Source organism: Mercenaria mercenaria, chromosome 14, assembly GCF_021730395.1.
Source record: "Mercenaria mercenaria strain notata chromosome 14, MADL_Memer_1, whole genome shotgun sequence".
Classification (NCBI taxonomy): Eukaryota; Metazoa; Mollusca; class Bivalvia; order Venerida; family Veneridae; genus Mercenaria; species Mercenaria mercenaria.
This window is the reverse complement of record NC_069374.1, coordinates 15,745,915-15,768,088: the sequence shown is the minus strand read 5'-3', so window position 1 is coordinate 15,768,088 and position 22,174 is coordinate 15,745,915. Positions and strand designations below refer to the sequence as shown.

Sequence of the window (22,174 nt, the reverse complement as noted above, 5' to 3'; positions counted from 1 at the left end):
AAACACAATTTCATACGGTATATATAAATCATATTTTTTTTGAGTGAAAAAAGAATAAAAAATTTGAACATGTGGAACAATTTATACACCGATGTTTATATACTTATCAAGTTTTTCGAAAACAAAAATATATAAGACATACGTTCTAAAGAGCTTTTTAAAATACATGTAATGAAAATAAGAAACAACTTAAGAATATGAAAATACCTATTTATATTCTCTGGAAGTATGAACTGTTCACATATTGTTTGATGTGTGTTGTTGAAAAATGTATATCTACATATAAAAATGTTTAAGCAGTTCAAAAGAAAACAAAAGAGAGAAAAGAAACAAACATACGCTACCTTGTTATAAAAGCCACCTTGATACAATTTCATATCTCGTATATCATTCTGCCTGGCTAATGCATAAATCATGCTTATTAACACTGCAAAGTTCCTACTCAGTCATTTGATACAGCGTTACAAGGATGAAATGAAACATAAATTATGAAATGAAATATCCGTTACTGAGATAACATAGAACGTTAGGTAACACTTAAACTAGGATAGTGTATACGTCACGTTGTACTGCGGCGACTTCAAGACAGTGGCTTTTATATTTCAATGCGTTTGTTTTTGGATATTTAATGAAAGACAAGATTGTAATATTTACTAAAATTATCGGTTTATAGGTATTATATGTTCAAAGTTGCTGATGTAATTCCTGATGAAAATAAACACTGCACATTTTGTTCTTATAGCACATCATGCATATACAGGTGCAACATGGGTAGTGAAACAAATGTTATTTTTGTCATAAACGTGGAGGAATCCATTATCCGTGATCTGCTGTTTGCCGACGACTGTGCCATCAATGCAACAATAGAGCCAGACATGCAGCACACTGTCAACCAATTATCCAGGGCATGTGACAACTTCGGGCTTACCATAAGCTCAAAGAAGACCGAAGTGCTCCACCACCCGCACTAGGCAAGCCATATGTCGAACCCAGCATACAAGTGAACGATGCTAAGCTGCAAGCCGTCGACAAGTTTACTTACCTTTATAGCGCTCTGTCGTATAGCAAAAGCCTGTGCTGCATTTGGGAGACTGCAACCCACAGTATGGAAACGTCGCGGCATACATCTCGAAACAAAGACAAGTGTCTACAGGGCTGTCGTCATTACAACAATTGCTATATGCTTGCAAAACATGGAAACTTTATGCCAGACACGCCCGACGACTAAACCACTTTCACTTGACCTACCTTCGCAAGCTGGCGGATACCAAGAAGCAAGACAAAATCCCAGACACTGATATACTCACTCGAGCTAAACTCCCCTCGACATACGTCATCCTCCCTCGATCACAATATACGTTGGTTTGTCACATCTGCTGCATGCTAGATACAATGATCCTCAAACATTAGGTCCGTAGGTGTTCAGCGGAAACGCTTCAAAGACTGAAAGCATCCCTGAAGTTCCTTGGATTTGACACAGACACATGGGAGGAATTGGCGAAGGGCCGTACAGCATGGACAACAGCAATATCAACAGGAGCCAGAAACGCTGAGTCAACACGGTTGGAGGAGTGCAAGAGGAGACGTACGCTTTGCAAGATGAGGTCAACGAGAACCTCAACTACAGACACTGAACACAGGTGCCCGACCTGTGGCAGATATTTTCGTGCCCGAATTGGCCTGACGAGTCACCTTCGGACACACCGAACCCAGTCATCTACATAGAGCATGATGTCATGGTCATCTTCGCTGAGCGATGGACGAATATCATAATCACGTTTGGTAAAACATATATCTTCAAATAGTTCTGTTTCTTTGACTAATTTTTTAAATAACTTATTTTTGGAGGAATTACTATTCTGTGCAATCATATCATATTGTTACGACTGGTGGTTCTTTGGAGACTGGTAGGCTAGGCGCATTGTAGACCTCTGGGCAAACTTTACTCAAGTAAATGGTAACGCAAATAGGGTATATTCTTGATTCAATGTACTGGAGAACTAAGTAAACCAGAGAAACTGTAAGACTCAGTTTATTAATGTAAAAATACAGAAAATACAGTCGAACACATAAATTTAATGTATCTCACTGATATCAAAAGTAATCACAAGTATCTTTCTTCTTGATAACAGGAGTATCCAACCATCTGATGAACTATATTTATCATTATAACTACAAACTGATCAAATAAGATTAAGACCGTTCCGAATTTCTTTCGTTTATAGGTAGCGACGTTAAATTTATGACAAAACAAGTATTTATGTAATACTGCACTCTCGAAAAATACAAAAAAGTGCTAGACTCAATACATATTTGTATTTAAATCTGTATTTAGATTAGTATATTTATGACAGTTTATAGCGTTTAAATATTGACGCGGATATAAAGACAATGTTAAGCAACAGACATTTCCTCTATAAGACAGGATAATTTATGATCTTAGTCCTTAGGCATGTTCCATTGCGATTTACTTTATCTTTTGCTATAAATAAGTAATGAAGATAATTTTTTTAATCTGTACAAATATTATACTGGCTGTAGGTAGAAATTTATTGTACAATAGTACAAAATGTTATATTAAAAGGGCTTTTATAGACCTATAGCTTTTAATTACAATAAAGTCTGAATGCAGAGTATCTTTCTTACATCTATGTTCAGCATTGTATTCTTTGTACTGAAAATGTATTAAAACAAGAGCCAAATGTGATTTTAGGCCTGAAAGCTTGAGCTGCTGAAGTCATTGCCAAAATCCAACCCTCTTATCTGGAGAAAATGGCCCCAAAAGTTATCAAAACTGTCAAAATTAGTTGTTTCGGATTAAATTGATCAATTAGTAGTGACCAACGCGTCACAATGACCTAAAACATAAAACTCTTTGCTGAACTTTACCGTATCATAAAAATGGCGATTGTATGGCCTGTAAATGTAAAAAGACATCAAAATATGCACCATCGTGTTAACTCTAATGTGTTCAAGAGATTTTTTTTTATCCTAGGGATGTCAACAAAAATTACATTGCTTAATAACAGAGGTAAATAATCCTACAGTTCTATACGAAAGATGCATATCCTGTTAGGAAATGTGACTGAGTCAGTGAGTAAACTGGAAAACAATGGTGATTTATACAAAGCTCAGATTGAACAAAAGGATGACACTTATCTTGAACAAACAATTGAATAGTATTACTTTAGATAATATGTGCAAAGACTATAGTGATTCCCATGCTGGAAAATGATATAAAATCAGGAGTGAATATGAACCAGCCGAAACGAATGTCTCTTGGTAAAAATACACATGTTTGGATAAGATTAAAACGAACATAGGGGTGTATGATATGTGATTAGTTGGTCATATTATGTAGATCAACACATATGTGTACAATGCTGAGTTTTCGTTACTGTCAGCTTGCAAGAAAATGCCACTGAAACAGTTCAAATCACAACCAAGATCAATGACTAAGCTCAAGGAAATGACAAGTCCCCATTGTTTGAGACGTTAGCATATTTTCTTTATTAAAAGCAATGGGAAGACTGGTTCATATTGTAATATCATTGATGCTTATTCCGAGTTCTTATTTAGATATGTGCGTCTTTTAAAAATATTAATAAGCACAATAACAATTTATTCAAAAGAAAAGATGTATTTCAACTGTTCCATATAGTCTACTTCAGTATGGAGCCGTGTCTAAGACATTAAAGCTAGTACGTAACTACCTTTATCCAGTTTTGGTAACGTATGTTTCAGAACTACATAGGCAGACAAACTACACCGTAACATCAGTCTATCGACGTATGACAGAAATATAATCTAAACTTTAACGTATGAGAGGTTGCGAGATATCCCTCTTTGAAAATATGATAAGTTCCTTGTACATGTATAGATACATATATGCATAAACTATTGGTAAACAATTATAAAACTTAAAATAAAAGTGTCAATATCATTTTCCCTAGGGTGCCTGAAGTAAACGGATTTTCAAATTCGGCCTAGATTTCATCAAGCTTATCATTCTGACCAATATTCATGAAGATTAATTGAAAAATACAGCCTCTATCGCATACACAAGGATTTTCTTTGATTTGACCTTGTGACCTAGTTTTTGACCCGAGATGACCCATTTTCGAACTCGGCCTAGATTTCATGAAAGAAATCATTCTAACCAATATTCATGAAGATTAATTGAAAAACACAGCCTCTATCGCATACACAAGGTGTTTCTTTGATTTGACCTAGTGACCTAGTTTTTACCCCCAGATGACCCATTTTCAAACTCGGCCTAGATTTCATCAAGGTTATTATTCTGACCAAATTTCATGAAGATCAGTTGAAAAATACAGCCTCTATCGCATACACAAGCTAAATGTTGACAGACGACAGACGACAGACAGACAGACAGACGACAGACGCCGGACATCGAGTGATCAGAAAAACTCACCTGAACTGTGACGAAAATGCAATTAGCATTTAACATAAACTTTATAAATTCTTTTGATTTTTAATATATAACTATTTATTAACAATGATCTTTTTTCAATTGACTATCAAATGAAAGCGAGAGTTTCTTTCTATCTTCGATTCTCTATTGCTCGTTATTTTACTCGGATACACTGTATATGTAATATCTAACATGCACCAACTCTAAACCAAACAATATTCGTTACATTCAAAACCCTCTTAATGAAAATTGGGAGTATTATATTTATTTTAAAAGAAATATAGATTAAGTGGAAAACCAAAGGTTGTCCAACACAACAAGAACTAAAATGTTGCATGCTCGGGTTGATTGAGCCTGTTCATGGACGGTAGCGGAAACTAGGGCTACCGTCCACGCACTATAGCACCGAGTTGAGCAGAACTAAGCATATACACTTGTTATAAGTACCATCCGCAGATGCATTCATACGGTGGTGCACATGGAACACTCAATGATGTACAGAGTGCAAGTCCATGTAAAACAGCGTATGGTCCCAAGTTTACATAATGTCTTTGCTCTAAACGAAAAGACAATGAACAAAACTAAACAAATCAGAAGAGGAGAGAGGATCCGATTCTGCATATCACAGAAAATTCCAAAAGACAAAATTAAAAAGCTGGCATTATATCCAAGTGGTAACAAACAATACCTAAGCTATTAAAGCTGGAGTATTGGGACCATCCTAGCCGAGGTATTCAAGATGAATAATTAATCAGTACACAACATAAATGTCGTGCTTAACGTTCTGATCGAAATATAGTTATAACAGCTCTGATAGTAGGTACGGGGAGACTTTTTACGGCTGGCACACGACAAAATAGAAAAAGCCCTCTAGCCCCGGGATGAGCAGGAGTCAAAATTTACACATGTTATAAGTTTAATAAGTTAAATTTAGAGACATCCACAGATGTTTTCGTACGGCCGTTCACATGGAACTTTCAATGGTGCATAGATTGTAATTCCATGAAAAGCGGCGTATGGTCTTCAGTTAAAAGCAGCTTTTTAAATCTTATTATTCTAACGTCTTTTCAGGAATGTATTTTGAAAATGGCGCCATCTTGATTAAATCAAAAGAAATAGTAGCTCACATTCTTAACGTAGCTTTCAATGGTGATCATTGTAACAGAATCGAATTTGAAATCGACGGTTTCTTTATCAGATTTATCTGAATAACCAAATTCTTCATTCCCTTGGAATGTATCTTATTTAAGTACACACCATTTGATTTTTTATAATGATAAATATGTGAACAGTTGTAGCTTATCGAGTTTTGTACCTGTGACCAATTTCAGGTTGTCATTTTGAGAGGTTTATATTTCTCTGTAAGATTTAAATCAATATCTGGGGCCGTATTCATAAAGCATCTTAAGTATAAGTTTTGACTCAATTTGAAGGTTTTACTTAAGTTTGTGGTGATTTCAGCTAAAAAAAACAAAGAAAAATATCAAACAGGGAATGCCACGCACCAAAAACGCAGCCTCCCCAAAACGAAACACCCAGCACGCAGACGCGTGCACACACACACACACACACACACACACACACACACACACACACACACACTCAAAGCAAACACATAAGGACAAAACGAACAACACACACGCACATAAAGCCAACACATAAGGACAAAACGAACAAACAAAGGAACACAGTGGGGCACCGCCTTGGAACGGTCAGTGGCAAAAACACCACTGGGGAGCTTAAACCGGTTTATGGTGCACCTAACCTCACTCTTACCCCCACCATGTTCCAAAGACATGGGACAGTGTAAATAAAAGTAATCCCCTCCAAGTGAATCTCTTACACACGTAATGGAAACAAAAAGGTATGGCATGTAAAACACAAAAATGCTCGTGTATAAATATATAAAAAACAAACCTTAAGAACCAAAAACGTATGTACTCAATGCCTATTCAGAAGACAGAGCAACAAGAGAAACACCCTTAAGGGCCCGACGAAACAGGCCAGAAGACAAATATCAAAACAGTTCAGTCCTGGTAGGATTTAAAAACTGCTTATCATAGAGTCCTCCCCCCTCTTCCGTCAGACGCAATCAAAGAGGGAAGCGTAGTGTCCAACTGTAAACGGGTTGAACACTAAACATGCGGTATGTCTCAAAACAGTTGGGTCGTAACCTCTTTTAATAAAACGTTTGATAATCTTTCCAAATACATTTGGAAAATTACCATGACCCAAGATCTTACGAAGTTTGTAAACCACATCCCCATAAAAAACGGGTTTAGAAATACCTTCTCGCAGAAGTGTCTTTAAATTACTATTGAATTTTAAAACTAAATCAGAATTACGATAATAAAATTTAGCAAAATATTTACGCAATTTGTAATAACGGTAGCCTTGCTGAGGAAGTTTACTTGTAATATATTGATTACGTTCATTGAAATGCTTGACATGACTACACGCTCTGGCAAATCGAATTAATTGAGAAATATATACCCCATAAGATGTAGCCTGAGGTACATCCCCATCCAAATGGGGGAAATTTACAGTACTAAAATTAAAATCATCCCTCTTGTCATAAATTTTGGTATGTATAAAACTGTCATAAATAGAGAGATGTAAATCTAAAAATGAAGCATCAGTATCCGAATTGTTAGTTTTAATTAACTGAAGCTCCCTAGGATAAATAGTACCCATCAATTGACCAAAAAAAGTCTAAGTAAAAAATTAAGTCATATTCATAAAAAAGCTAAAACTTAAGATACGTAAGAAATTACTTGAGTTAGAAAACAAAATGGCGTCGTGAGTACGATTAAAGTGTTGTTTTTCAGATAAAAGCACTTTAAACATAATTGTGCATGTTGTATATGCCTGAAATTAATGTTGCTTTTTTAATGTTTTCGTCCACAATAAAAGTCAAGAATTATTTATTAAGTTGTTTTATGAATAACAAATATACTTAAGTAAAAGAATTTCTTACCTAGGTAATACTTAAGTAAATAATCAATTTCTTATACTTATACTTAAAATGTTTTATGAATACGACCCCTGGTGATTTATGTTATAACTATGATCTTTTGAAGAACTTTATCTCTTGCCTATGTTTGATAAAATATGAGGTAGTCAATTGGAAATTTGGAAATCTTGATATGAATAGTCTATGTAACAAAAATATAGTTTGTGTAACTAAACAACGTATTTTGCTGATAGTGTAACTAACTTAAACTTGGGCCATCGCTTTTGAATGTGTTCAGCTGAAACGTGATACCCGACAGTACAATGATGAAAACGCGAAATCACGAAACTACGATAACGAAACAAAACGATGATGATTACGCGATACTACCATAACGAAAACGCAATAATACGATAGTAGGATGATCGCGTTTTCGTTATCGATTCGAACGCGGTTTCTTGTGTGTGAAAATAATAGTAGGGGGGCCAATAAGGTCTACCATGCACCAACCAAGACCTTTTTCATAGGTACCAAATTGTTCGGCTGGACCAACACTTTCAAATTAAAAACTGTTCCCATGAAAACATTCTTTTGAACTATAAATGATTTCACTGTTTCCATGCCAACCGTTTATTTTGGAAAAGACAACCATATTGATGATGAGCAGTCATATCTTGGTCAGTTTTTGTGATAAAACAGATGGTGTCAAAATGGAGCTCAGACATTTGCTGTTAAATAGCAGCATTTTTATGTTAAAAAGACGCGATACTTTGATGATAACGTGACAGTACTATAGTAATAACGGGACAGTACGATGGTGTTAATGCGATAGTACGATAATAAAATTGCGAAATCATGATACTACGATAACGGAAACTCGAAAATACGATATTACGATGGTGAAAAACGCAATAGGACGATTGTGAAAACGCGATAGTATATCGCATTATCATCATCGTAATATCGCATTGTCGTGTTTTCGTTATCGCAGGATCGCGTTATCGTCATCGTGTTGTCGCGTTTTCGATATCGTAATTTCGTGATTTCGCGTTGAGCCAAAAACAAACAAAATGTCTCCTCCGACAATTTGATGAACAATATTTAATTTAATTCCCAAAAGGTCAATATAAAACGAAAATCAAGCAGTACATTTCAGTAACTTTTTTCGTGGAGATATATATATAAACATGTGTATTGCTTCAAAGAAGGAGACATTTTTGACATACATGTGCACAGTCAAATGCGAAAAAACGGCGTAACCTCGGGCAAATGCATCACTTGGTCCTAAAATTAAAAATGAATCAGTCCATATATACGGGTATAAAAATGAATTCAAAATGAAGATTTAGTAAAAAAGTTATTGTTTTAGATAGCGGACATTTTGTAATATTTCAAGCAATAGAATTCAAAAGAGCAGTGACATTGGATTTTACTGCAAAAGTCTTATGTTGCCCTATGATACCGTCATTAGAAATTAGGTACTTCTATCCAGCATGTCCAGATCTTTTGAAATTTGCCATCTCCGTTCAATTCCACACTCCTTCATGTACATCAAATAAGTTTGAAAAATATTGATGTCATCTATTCAATATATATATACTACCCTCTTTTATAAAAGACTTAAATGTTACAATCATTGGGGAGAATTTGTCATCCAATGCATAAAAACTAGATGTCTGTCAATAAGCAACTGGTGCTCAAACTTTTCTGTCCCTGTACGTACATATGTTGCTTATTAACATTTGAAAACTAAGTTAACGTTCATATTACTCGGGATGGGATGCAAGTCCGTGGAGGGGGTTATGGATATATCAAAACATCATAAAGGAACAAAAAATAAAAATAATGGAAACTGAAAGAGTAAAACAAATTGTTTGGGAGGGTGCACAACCTCATATGCTATTAACATTCCTAAAAAGTATTATGATTCTAGGTCATATGCTTTTTGTGACACAAATTGTTAGGCCCTTTATACATGTCTTTGATTGAGCCAGGAGTCACAACCCTGTTCATGCTGAGTGAAATCCACAACATAACCCAAGGTTCATATCTTCACGTGATGAATGATATTCATATATCATTACAGCCATTTCTCGGTCACCTTTATTGACATAGATGTGTTTCAGTAATTTTGTCCCGACATTTTATATTCGATTTTAACCACACTTGTTGCTGCCTCTGATAGGAGGAAAATTTTCTATTTCGGCCCTGTACAACCATATAGAAGTTTCATTTATGCTTTGATTTGAAACAAACTTGCATACAATATTTACCTCGATAATCTCTAGGCCAAGCTAGAAATTGGGTTATGTGAGGTCAAAAACTAGGTCACGGGGTCAAATAAAAGGAAAAGCTTGTAAACACCATAGAGGCCACATTTATGATCCTATCTTCATGGATCACTGTCAGAATGTTTATCTTGATGATTCTAGTGCAAAGTTTAAATCTGGTATATATGTCATCAAAAACTAGGTCACCTGGTCAAATCAAATAAAAAGTTTGTAAATTCTATTAAGGCCACATTTATGACACTATTTCCATGCAACTTGGTCAGAATGTTTATATTGATGATTCATAGGCCAAAACTGAAACTGGGGCATGTCGGGTCAAAAACAAGGTCACCATCCAAATGAAAGGAAAAGCTTGTTAACACTGTAGAGGCCATATTTATGACCCTTTCTTCATGAGTCTTGGTCAGAATGTTTATCTTGATGATGCTAAGGCCAAGTTTAACATCTGAGATCATTCCCCTCTTGTTCTACTTCGTTATTACATTTGTTTGTGCCGTGTGACGGCTGTAAAATACATTCCCGTACATTCAGTCAGGGCTGTTATATTTTGATCTTCTCAGATCGTTTAGCACACTCTCATACATATCGTGTTATTGTTATTGTTTAGTTTCTCAGCTTGGACATTTTGAACTTGGGGATTCCAATATTCCCGTTTTCATACATTTGGATATTGTATAATTACCCCCTGGAAATGGTTCCTGCTTTTTAAGTTTGTCTTTAGGCAGTTCTTCCATAACCTCAGATCCCCTTTCTAAATTCCAGTCTGTATATTTCTGTCTGCCCTTTGTGCTTTTGTTTAGGGCAAACCCATTTTTTTTTGGACTTGGGACAATACGTCGCTTTTCATGGAATTACACGCTAGTGTATCATTGAAGATTCTATGTGAACCGCCATATGAACACATCTGCGGATATCTCTAAATTGTTTTTTTGTACTTGAAGCATGTGTAAATGTTGAGTTCTGCTCAATCCGAGGCTAAAGGGAGTGGACAGTAGCTTCAATTTCCATTACCGTCAATGAACAGGCTCAATCAAATCAAGCCTGTAACATTTTCGTTTTTGTCGTGTTGTGCGACCTGTGAAGTTTCTACCTTTTCTTTTTTACTTCTCTAAGTATCAATTTGAAGAATGCGTATACTTTTTTACATTTTTTTTTTACATTTTTATACTGGCGTACGACAAAAGCAGAACATGAATGGTTGTTGAAAGAAGTTTATGAGTAATCACTGCTGAAGTGACACAGAAATAACAGCGGAATAATAGGGCATTTTTTTTTATTCAGAATAGCAAGACTAGATCTACCGTCCACAGTTGCAGGAAGTTAGAGATTTTGAATAGTTATTGTGTATAAAATTTATACTATTAATCTACAAACTGATCTTTTGCTACGACCTTTATTTAATTAGAAAGAAGGCAACATTCAAAGGCGTTGCAGTTGGTGCGCTAATTGAAATGATAAATTAAGTATGCTACCAGAACAGGGTTTAGGTAGCACAGCAGTGGAAATTTTACTGGATCCCTTAATAAAACAACAGTTTTCTGAGAGCTGGTATGCATATCTAAGCCAGTTAAGAAAAAGAATTCTAGGTATATAGCCTTATGGGTTAAAATGAACCACAAAATGTACCAGGAAAAGTAGGGGTCATGTGTCTTGCATTGCCTCAAAATTAATTGAGCACATCCTAGTTTCAAATATCATGACTTACATTGACTCCAATAACCTACTTTCTCCATTCAGACATGGATTTCATTCAAAACACAGCTGTGAGACTCAATTTCTTTTATTCACTCAAGAAATGTTTAACAATTTAGAAGCTGGAAAACAAACTGATTTAATTGTAATGGATTTTTCAAAGGCAAAGGGCTGCGGTTATATATGTTTTAAACGGTTATTCTCAATTTAGCAGCGTCACATCTATGCTAGAAACTCTCAAATGGCAAACACTAGAACAAAGAAGAAAACAAGCTTCATTAATCATGTTGTATAAAATCAGTAATAACCTCGTATTTGTAGACCATAACCATCTTACTCAGGCAAGAAATCACAACTACTTTATTCCTTCTTCACGAACACAATACCGTATGAACTCTCTTTCCCAGGACTGTTCGTTACTGGAACAACTTTCCTTACAACATCAAGGCCAGTGAAGGCCTTGCAAGCTTCACTGTCAGTCTTAATACTTTCATGCACTAACTGACTAATCCATCATGTCGTTTTTACTCTTAACATTGTATGTAGCAGTCTTACAATTTAGGTTTTCATCATATTACACAGGTTTTTTTAACAGATTGCCCCCGACCTCCCAGTTATAATCAGTAAATGATTGTTGGGAGTAACGCCGTAGAAGTAGAAGCAGTAGAATTTTATCTGACTGGTCAACACTATGGAACATCTTCCAAACTCACAGCTTAAGTATGGATACTATGAACACATGTGTAATAAGGTTTGTGTGCATTTCTGTATATGCAAAATGCTCCTTGAAAATGCTCCAAAATGTTAAGTGTAGGTCCATAATGCTATAAATTAGGAACTGGCTTACATAAAACATGGACATGCACGTTTTGTTCACTAGCGATAACTCCTGAGGCTATTCAAATTTTGCATGATTATGTCCATTTTCTCCCCAACACACCGGATAATCAGTGACTCATTCTGATCGTGTAATACCCGGAAGAATATACTGATGGCTCTATAAAATACACTTGTGACATCGTATGTGTCACTTATTGTAATAAATGTAGACTGACCTCCGTCGTTATAATCCTTTAAAATAAATATCTCTGTCATTAAATCCTCTCAAATAGCACTTTTAGCGAAAAACAAAATACAGTATTTCTTCCCTCCGACTCTGTTGAGATGAGCCTAGAGAGAAAAAGGTTTTCTTAGAAATTATAAATGTCTTTATGAAGAAAAAAAAATTTCTGACAGATTACTTGATCTTTTATAGACTTTGTAAGTCTTCACATGAACAGACACCAATTAGAGTAATTTCTTAAATTTATGGTAATCAATACTGAAGAAAAATGATATTCCAGTTACTTTAGAAATCCACTTATAATGGCAATATTAAACATCCTCGGGTAAAGTGACAATAAGTGATATATCAAATATAAAAGCTAAAAGACGACATACTGTTTTAGTCATTTGAAATAATTTTCAGGTTAAGACACTACAGCTATTACCAACTATGAAAGTTCACTCTTCATTTCAATAAGCACTGAGCAAGAAAAGAGTATGATATCAGAACCTCTGAAATCCTAAAAATTATGCTCTGGCCCCGTGTTCACAAAACAATTTTCGGACTCAGCTGAGTTTGAGTTTGAAATTTTAGTATCCTTTTTACTAAAACTTCAAGGTTAAATTCCAACTGATATAAATGACAAATAACGTTTCATTATCAAACTCAGCTGAGACTGAAAATGTTTTGTGAACACGGGGCCTGTTTATTAATTGGCAATGTTGTATTTTTCGGTTTTAATTATAAACAATTAAAGTGAATATATCGTATCGACATAAGGACATGCTTTAATATGGGCGAAACTTACTCAACTTTCTGTCAAAGACTTATAAATGGCATCTTTGTATTTTTACCTTTTTCCATGTATCATATCGCCTTCATATTTAACTGAAAATAGCAGCAGACATTAACAAATTAGAGCATGGAAACAAACGCGAATGCTTTCAAAATGCATTTCCGGTGGTCTTCTGTCAATATACTGTGCTCTATCTTAGTCTCATCACCGAAATCCTTACACTTATTAAAAGCAATATATTGCCCCGAGACAGAGCAACCGTGTCAACTTTACACCAAATAGGAAGTGACTGTTCAGTACGTATATATGGTTTTCATATTTCATACCAGGTGTCCCAAGAAAACATGATACATCTTTGAGCTTGTATAACTTTATTGTTAAACAATATATTAAACTAATATTTACTTACAAAGAAAAAAAATTATTAGAGAATTTATAACAATACTTTGGATGTATATATCACAGTCACAATGTTTTTCACATAAGATGTTCTATATGTCTCCCTTTTTGCGATTTTACCATAGAAATGCTGGTTCTGAAATTAGTGATTACTGCCTTGTAGGTGTAAACACTGATTTTACTGATCTCTCGTCCAATGACCCTCTTCAGACTGCTCAGACTTGTCGGTTTGGGAGATATACTTTGCTTTTAAGATGTCCCCAAAGATAAAAATCTAGGAGGTTCAAGTTTGGAGAGTGGGGCGACCAGACTGTGTCCGTTTTCCATGAAATGACTCTACCACCAAATGTTTCAGACAGCCAGTCAAACGCAACAGATGATGTATGCAGAGCTGCTCCATTTTGTTGATAGAATATATCATCAGCACGGAGTCCATATTTACTCGTTAAGTTAGGGATAAACTTATCAGTCAGTATTTCCAAGTATCTATCAGACTTTACAGTAGTTGTTACTCCACCCACTACATAAGAGAATGGACCGATGATTCCCCTAGAACTTAATGCAACACATGTTGTGAACTTGTCACTATGTAAGGCATTTTCACTGTAAAACTCGGGCTTCAAGTTTGACCAATATCTCATATTTTGTGTGTTAACCCGTCCATCAAGCGTAAAATGTGCTTCGTCTGTGAACCATATGTCATATGTAACATAAGTAACATCTATGTAACATCCTTGTTACATCTATATAACATTACTAAACGTATTTCGGCCGAATTTAAGAAATGAGGTGTAACATGTGTAACATTTTGGCTACAAAAAGACGCCTCTTCTCAGACACACGTAACATAAGTAACATCCGTGTAACATCCTTGTAACATTCTTGTTACATCTATATAACACTACTAAAGACGTTTTTCGGCCAAATTTAAGAAATGAGGTGTAACAGGTGTAACATTTTGACTACAAAAAGACGCCTCTTCTCAGACACGCGTAACACAAGTAACACCCATGTAACATCCTTGTAACATCCTTGTTACATCTATATAACATAACTTAAGGCGTTTTTCGGCCAAATTTAAGAAATGAGGTGTAACATGTGTAACATTTTGACTACAAAAAGACGCCTCTTCGCAGACACACGTAACATAAGTAACATCTATGTAACATCCTTGTAACATCCTTGTTACATCTATATAGCATTACTAAAGACATTTTGGCTAGAAAAAGACGCCTCTTCTCACACGTAACATAAGTAACATTTATGTAACATCCTTGTAACATCTATATAAAACAACTAAAGACGTTTTTATGGCAAAATGTAAAAAATGCGATGTAACATGTGTAACAATTTGGCTGCAAAATGACGCCTCTTCTCAGACACACGTAACATCCATGTAACACTACTAAAGACTTTTTTCGGCCACATTTAAGAAAACGGCCAATAATAGAAATCTACTTAAGCTGGTGTTATGAAATCGGTTATCTTTAAGAAATAAAAGCAAGTGATATTCTTCTGCAGCTGTAACCTAAGCACAATTCCCATACTATTTTATCAACTTTATGACCATTTTTTTTATTTGGAAGTTGTGGACAACTTTGCATGTTGTACACACGATGTTTTTTATCAACAATAAAATGTGTCTATACACAAACTCCATTTATGACTACAGAAACATTTGAATTTGTTAAAAAAAAACATATTTCATTACCAATTTTTGTGTAGCATAAAGATTCATGAAGTGACTAAGAAAATTGATTATAGCTTTACTACAGATATACCTAGATCGGAGAGTGTACGAACGGACACTGCTCTCCATTTACAAGTTAACAAATGGACCTTATCATTTGACGTTAACTTATCTGATGTACCATCAAAATCATATTTTTATGGTGGAGAAACTGTACCGACATCCATTTTAAAAGCATCCCGGTTGTTAACATCATTTTAATAATAATAAAAAACTGAAACACATCAAACGCTTGAATTGTTTGTAACTGTATAGCTTATATGAAAGAAAACGTGCCATTATAATTCCGTCAATGCATAATAAAAACATCAGGTTAACACAAGAAGTAATTGAGCTTTTTTATTTAAAAAAAAATTCTGTTTGCACTGTTTTTCTAGCGTTTGTGCCTTACCTGTGTTAGGCATCAATTTTCATGCATTTTCGCCAATTTGGGCAACTTTATTTTCGTCAGTTTAAAACAGCGTACACTTGTGCGTATTTTCGGGGGACAATCAAAATCCCCTTGATCAAAATCACCTCCCATGAAAAATGAAAGGGTGTTACAAAATCCCCTTAATTGTTTTGAAGGGTATAAATTGCCCTCTATGAAAGGGGCAGGGGTGTCATAATCCCCTTCATGAAAATGTTAGGGCTATAATAATAACCGTCATGAAAATTAATGGCTATCAGAATCCCCTATTTCAAATTTACCTGGGGTTCTTTATTCAGTCAAGCAATTTAGTGTTTATTGGTGTTAATTGGTTGACATACTATAATAGACCGCCCGCTTAGCTCAGTAGGGAGAACGTTGGTCTACATATCGCGGGGTCGCGAGTTCGATCCCCAGGCGGGGCGTAGGTTCTCCGTGACGATTTGATAGACATTGTTTGAAATCATTCGACCTCCACTTTTGATAATTCATGTCGGGAAGTTGGCAGTTACTTGCGGAGAACAGGATTGTATTGGCATAGAATCAAGGAACACTGGTTAGGTTTCATGACAGAATCAGTGTTGAAAAACGGCGATAAACCCAAAACAAACAAACACACTTTAGCATAGATTAAAAACATGAATGTTTTGCTTATATATAATAAATTAACAGTTTCATATTTTGAAAAATTCATTTTTACAGTTTGCTTTTTAGTAATAGTAATGTTTAGTTGGTGCGTGTTTGTCACTTAATACTGTCGTTTATTTGATAACACTGATAATAACTTTAATAAAACGATAAGAGAAATGTATGTTTCAGTGCATCAGTTGTTTTTAACTCAAAATCCATTTTGTTGAATTTTTGATGAAAAATAGTTGTGTTATACTGCTTATCTTTAATGTAATACTTAAAGTTAGTCCACTGATTACCATCACTTTATGAAAATTCTTCATAAACCAAGAAAACTTATAGCACACACGTTTTGATTGAGTTAATGAAATATGCAACAACTTTTGGCTTAACCCGGTATTTAACGGGTACGCGAATTTATTATCACAGAAAGTCACATGATTTCTACTGCAAGGCTCGGGAGAAGGAAGCGTGCTTCATCAAACTTTTAAAACAGAATTTTACAAAGATATAGACATTTACCCTTTTGATAAAATGTTTAAGGAACATCTGGTACTGACCATGTGTATAAAACATTATCTTGGGCATGCTACAGCCATTAGTTACCACATTTTATGAGTATACTTCTTCAATATACAACAATCGGTACCTTTAGAACAACATCTGGACCTTACTGAACAATATGTCCAATATTCAAATTGTTTAGTGCAAATGGTATAGCTTCTAAACCATGTTGAATCAGTTATAATACTTTAAACAATTAGAATGAGTAATAAGAAAATATTGACAAAAACAATGTCCATACATTTTACATTTCCTCCAGTTTGTAGCATTTTGGAATTATCACATCATTTCGTATTATCCGGATAACAAGGGTGTTGAGAAGGAACATTAAGTATTAAGTCCGCTGTCAGAAGGTTCTAAAGCTTACACGCCTGTATCTTTTCTACTAGATTTTGTTAAAAAATTAAACAAGCCAGAACAGGTAACACCTGAATCTAAATGAGCTGAGATTCCACAGGGGGAAGGGGTACACCCATATTTAGAAATTAAGTATGCTAGGGGTCTGTTAGGATTTTAAGAGTGTGAAAATAATGACACTTTAATATGTTAAATACTGCTGTGAATTCATATAAGTACATTCCCTTAATCCCCTAACTGATAATAGTTTCATATTGTACTTCATAATTTAGTACACTTTAACTTTCCATACAAGGTCCATCCAACCAAAATTTAAGACTCACATGCATTTCTATACTGAAATATAAAGAGCTGGTCCCAGTGTTTAGGATAAGATCTACGTTCATTAACTTAATATTTGTTCAATATCCTCTTCCCTCTTCTTCTGTAAGTTCAATACATTAAGTTGGTGTTATGAATTGTAATTGAGATCAATTGTTTTTTGCTTTGTTTCTTGGACTATAATAACCATGGCATTTTGACTGCTGTTCAAAATCTGTGGTATGTTTTGCGGTGTTGAAAATCCTGGGCATTTTTGAAGACAGTATTTAACGTCTCGTAGGTCTTGGTAGGTTGAAGATAACCTCCAGCCAAACTCCAAAAGTAATTTCTAAAGGAGCCAAAGATATGTATAGGTTGACTGCCGGGTACCCCCAACCAGCACTGAAACAAGCGCCAATATATGGCCATATCTTATCGGCATTCTTTATCGGGTCTTTATCCAAAGTCATCATTCGGACTATCTCTGTAATTGTAAGGATTTCAGTCATGGAAAGAGAGTGTTAAAATTTCTTTCCGATAACATATGAGACAAAAGCTCTTAATCTGCGATGGGTCTCATATGCTCTACTTATTTGGTTGCTGTGCCTGTAAAGGAGCCAAAGATATGTATAGGTTGACTGCCGGGTACCCCCAACCAGCACTGAAACAAGCGCCAATATATGGCCATATCTTATCGGCATTCTTTATCGGGTCTTTATCCAAAGTCATCATTCGGACTATCTCTGTAATTGTTAGGATTTCAGTCATGGAAAGAGAGTGTTAAAATTTCTTTCCGATAACATATGAGACAAAAGCTCTTAATCTGCGATGGGTCTCATATGCTCTACTTATTTGTTTGCTGTGCCTGTTACCAGTATAACAAGAGCTGTCGGAGGACAGCAATGCCCGACTATTTAACAGCCTTGTCAATTGAATGAATACAAAATTCGAAAAAGGGACATAATTTTGTTAAAATGGGAAAAAGGGTTATGGAACCTTCACAGTGCTTATCAGCTCATGACTGAAACTCATGACTGAGTGTGTGAAGTTTCAATCCTTTCCCATTAGCGGATACTGAGATACCAGCTTACATACAAAAACTTAAAACCAAAAACTTGAAAAAGGGGCATAATTTTGTAAAAATGCATACATGTAATAGAGTTATGGGATCTGCACAGTGCATGTCAAATCATGACAGTGAACAAGAGAGTGAAGTTTCAATCCATTCCCATTAGTGAACTGAGATACCAGCTTACATACAAAACCTTAACCAAGACTTTCTAAGTCGAAAAAGAAACATAATTTTGTAAAAAAGCAAGATAAAGTTTTGGAACCTGTGCCATGTAGGTCAGTTTATCACAGTGAATAAGTGTGTGAAGTTTCAATCCATTCCCACAAGTGGTTACTGAGATACCTGTTTACATACAAAACTTTAACCAAATAGGGACGCCGACGCATGGGTGAGTCCAATAGCTCGACTATTCTTTGAATAGTCGTGCTAAAATAGTCGTTAACAAGTTCAGATAATCATGTAGTTACGAACTCATTCACCAAAACATGCCCCCACACACAAAACTGGTCCATGTGTAATGGTATGTAAATGAAAGAAGTCAATGACGGCTATTATCCACTTTCAAAGACAACACATGTAGGGCATTATCCATGGTCATTTTTGGCTATTATCTATTTTTCACACAAGGATCAATATAAATGGTTTCGACATAAAGATGGCAAAAGTAAACAATTTACTCTAAACTATGTCAGATAGTTACATGGTAGAGCTGTATATACAGTGAATTACAAGCATAAAAACAATTCTAATTATTTTTTATGAATTCCCAAACTAAACTTACATAGATTTTGTGAACTATTTAACAAACTATGTTTGTATTAACAAAAATAAAGTAAAATAGTTTGAGTTCCATGGAAACAAAACACCATTCGTACTTTTTGCAACATCTGGAGGTTAAAATCTCTTATCAAGCCACAACAACTTACCGAAAAACCTGAAATTTTCAGAAGTGTTCATCTGTCATTTTATAGCATTTTGGAATTATCACAGCATTTCGTATTATCCGGATAACAAGGGTGCTCAAGGGAAGGAACACTTATGGTAAACATGTCACACTTGACTGAACATGTAATGGATACAAGGGTGTCGCCAAAGGAACCCGATTTCCCGTAGGGCGCCGCCATCTTGGACTCATGCATATTCATTAAATAGCCTCTAGCCCAATATGTGTTTACGCATAAATAATCTTTATTTCAGTCTTTAGGGCAATACAACTACGTATAATAACAGAAAAACAAGACACAATGATAAAGTTTAAATCATGTAACTCCTCAATTGAATATATCATAGTAAAGAATCGAGATTAATGAAATGAATATGCATCATCTAAAAATAGACTCCCGCCACAAAAAAATTACGTAATGAAATTGTCCCTGGTCACGTGAATTTTTTAGCTTCTAACGTTGCTTTCTTTTGCGTACGTTTTACTCTTCCTGTAGTGATATTTTTTTTTCGAATCGCAAATGCATGTATGGAATTTCTTTGTGTTAAGTGTGCAGGTACTGGCTGGTGTAGTCGCGTGATGAAAATATCCGGAAGTGAAATATTATATTTATATCTCATTGCCTTATTAAACATTTGTAACATAATGCTTAAACAATATCCCTTAAAAAGTATACCGGTATTTTATATGCGCTAGAAGGAACCTTTTGGTAAGCTAAATCATGTTGTAACATATTCTTTTTAACAAGCTGGGATTTATATAAAGGTAAAATGTTATAATTAAAAATGAAACAAAGATCATATAGACGAGTTGGATATTTTTTTTTTTCAAATAATTTTTATATAATAATTTAAAAGGTAAAAATTAGGATGCATGTAAACACCTTTGAGACCACCCCTAGTCAAAATAATTCAACGTTCAGATTGTTTTATATTTGTGACGGGCAATCTAAACGTCAAAACTTTGAAGGACCAAAATAATGGAAGTTAAATCACAGTACACAGTCATGTAAAGTTATTGGTTTTATATCGCTTGTAAACTCACGGTAAACGTTGATCGTTTACAGTACATACAAAGGTTAAATCACCAGAAAATTCGTAATTTTGGATATTATTTGATAATTTTAACATAGATTATTGAGGAATTGAATCCCCTTTCGAAACATGTAAGTTATATTTTAATTTATGGCCGATTCGTGAAATAACTGACATTAAAACCTAAAGCAATAATTGGTTTTAACTGTTCTTAATATAGGGTCGCAGAAAAGCTCTAAAGAGCTTATGTTAATTGTTTCACCAAGCGACAGTAAATAAAACTTATCTTTACCTTTACCTTTATAGCATGTAATTAGCGTCGGCAGCGATGATAATTTCATCGGAAGTTGCTTCAACTATTTTGGTCATTCGAGTGTTTGACGCGAGTGGGGATATTGCCCATATGAAAAAAATATCTAAATATTTTATAGGATCGCGTCAAATTAGTTGGATAAAGTCCATCCCTTGGGTAAACTTTCACTCTGGAGACCTGTAATATTCATAACATATATAGACATAATTGTTCTGAGGGGATAGAAAATACTTTTTCGGTAACATGTATTTTGTCTTACAATACAATTGAACTTAAATTGTCTACATTCTATTATGTAGAAAATATCTACCAACTTTCTCTCCAGAGAACCTGGAGAAATATGTTAGACACACAATAATCATAAAATTAAGGACGAAATACTTTTGAAAAAGAAACTTGATATCTTCTACAAAACAGAACTTGAACAGTCAAAGTACATGTGATATAGGACAAAATTTTGTATGCTGTTCAATAAAATATAGCCAGTCTTGAAAGTTTCTTCTACTTATTATAAAAAGTTTGGTATATTGTTCATGTTGAACCAAGGTAAATGCGGCGTGAAAAACTAAAACAGAAATTCACTCGAGGAGTGGTTCCAAAAGATTGTACTAGAACCATAAATAGCTGTTTGAGCGTTTTTTGATGGAATCATGGGTGGGTTATGTTGGTTAAGTAGATGCCAGTCTCAGTGATCATAGCTGTCAAGGCTCTATAAAGGCCATAGCTTTCAAGGCTCTACAAAGGCCATGAGTGTGGTCGTGGAAGCCAGAGATATTCCGACAGGGCTTAACCTTATTCTTTTCAATGTTAGAATTCAGTGTCTCATTAAGTCCTTTTACTTGAGGCACCCTACAGAACAAAATGATATTCACAGTTTTATTTTGTGTTTTATAATTGTTTACCAATAGCTTAACATTTATTACAAGTATCAAAAATAACAGTAGAATGAACTCCCTGCAAATGTTTTGGACAGTGGCCATCACTTTGAAAGATGTCTATACTTGAGCTTGAGGAAATATCATGAATTATACATAATTTGTCCCATAAAAGTTGTTTAAATTTTGCATACAAGTCTCTTATTGGATCCTGTATATTGTTATGACATTGTTTTGAGCATTTGAAATATTCATTATCAGAGTCTGATACCGTAATCAGTAACTTTTGAACATGCATCTCTTGTTCATGCCCATC

General features: G+C 34.8%; 2 protein-coding genes across 2 annotated transcripts in view; one reads left to right on the top strand and one right to left on the bottom strand.

Moving 5' to 3' along the window:
- Nucleotides 1-22,174, bottom strand: part of LOC128548376 (uncharacterized) — a 38,512-nt gene that overhangs the window by 11,947 nt on the left and 4,391 nt on the right. The window lies entirely within an intron of this gene.
- The window catches only part of LOC123528005 (glycine receptor subunit alpha-4-like), a 47,563-nt gene continuing 26,156 nt past the window's right edge, over nt 768-22,174 (top strand). Inside the window, exons 1-2 of the mRNA XM_053522496.1 lie at nt 768-905; nt 1,411-1,640. Of these exons, the coding sequence (XP_053378471.1) occupies nt 768-905; nt 1,411-1,640 (368 nt within the window). The remainder of the gene's footprint in view (nt 906-1,410; nt 1,641-22,174) is intronic.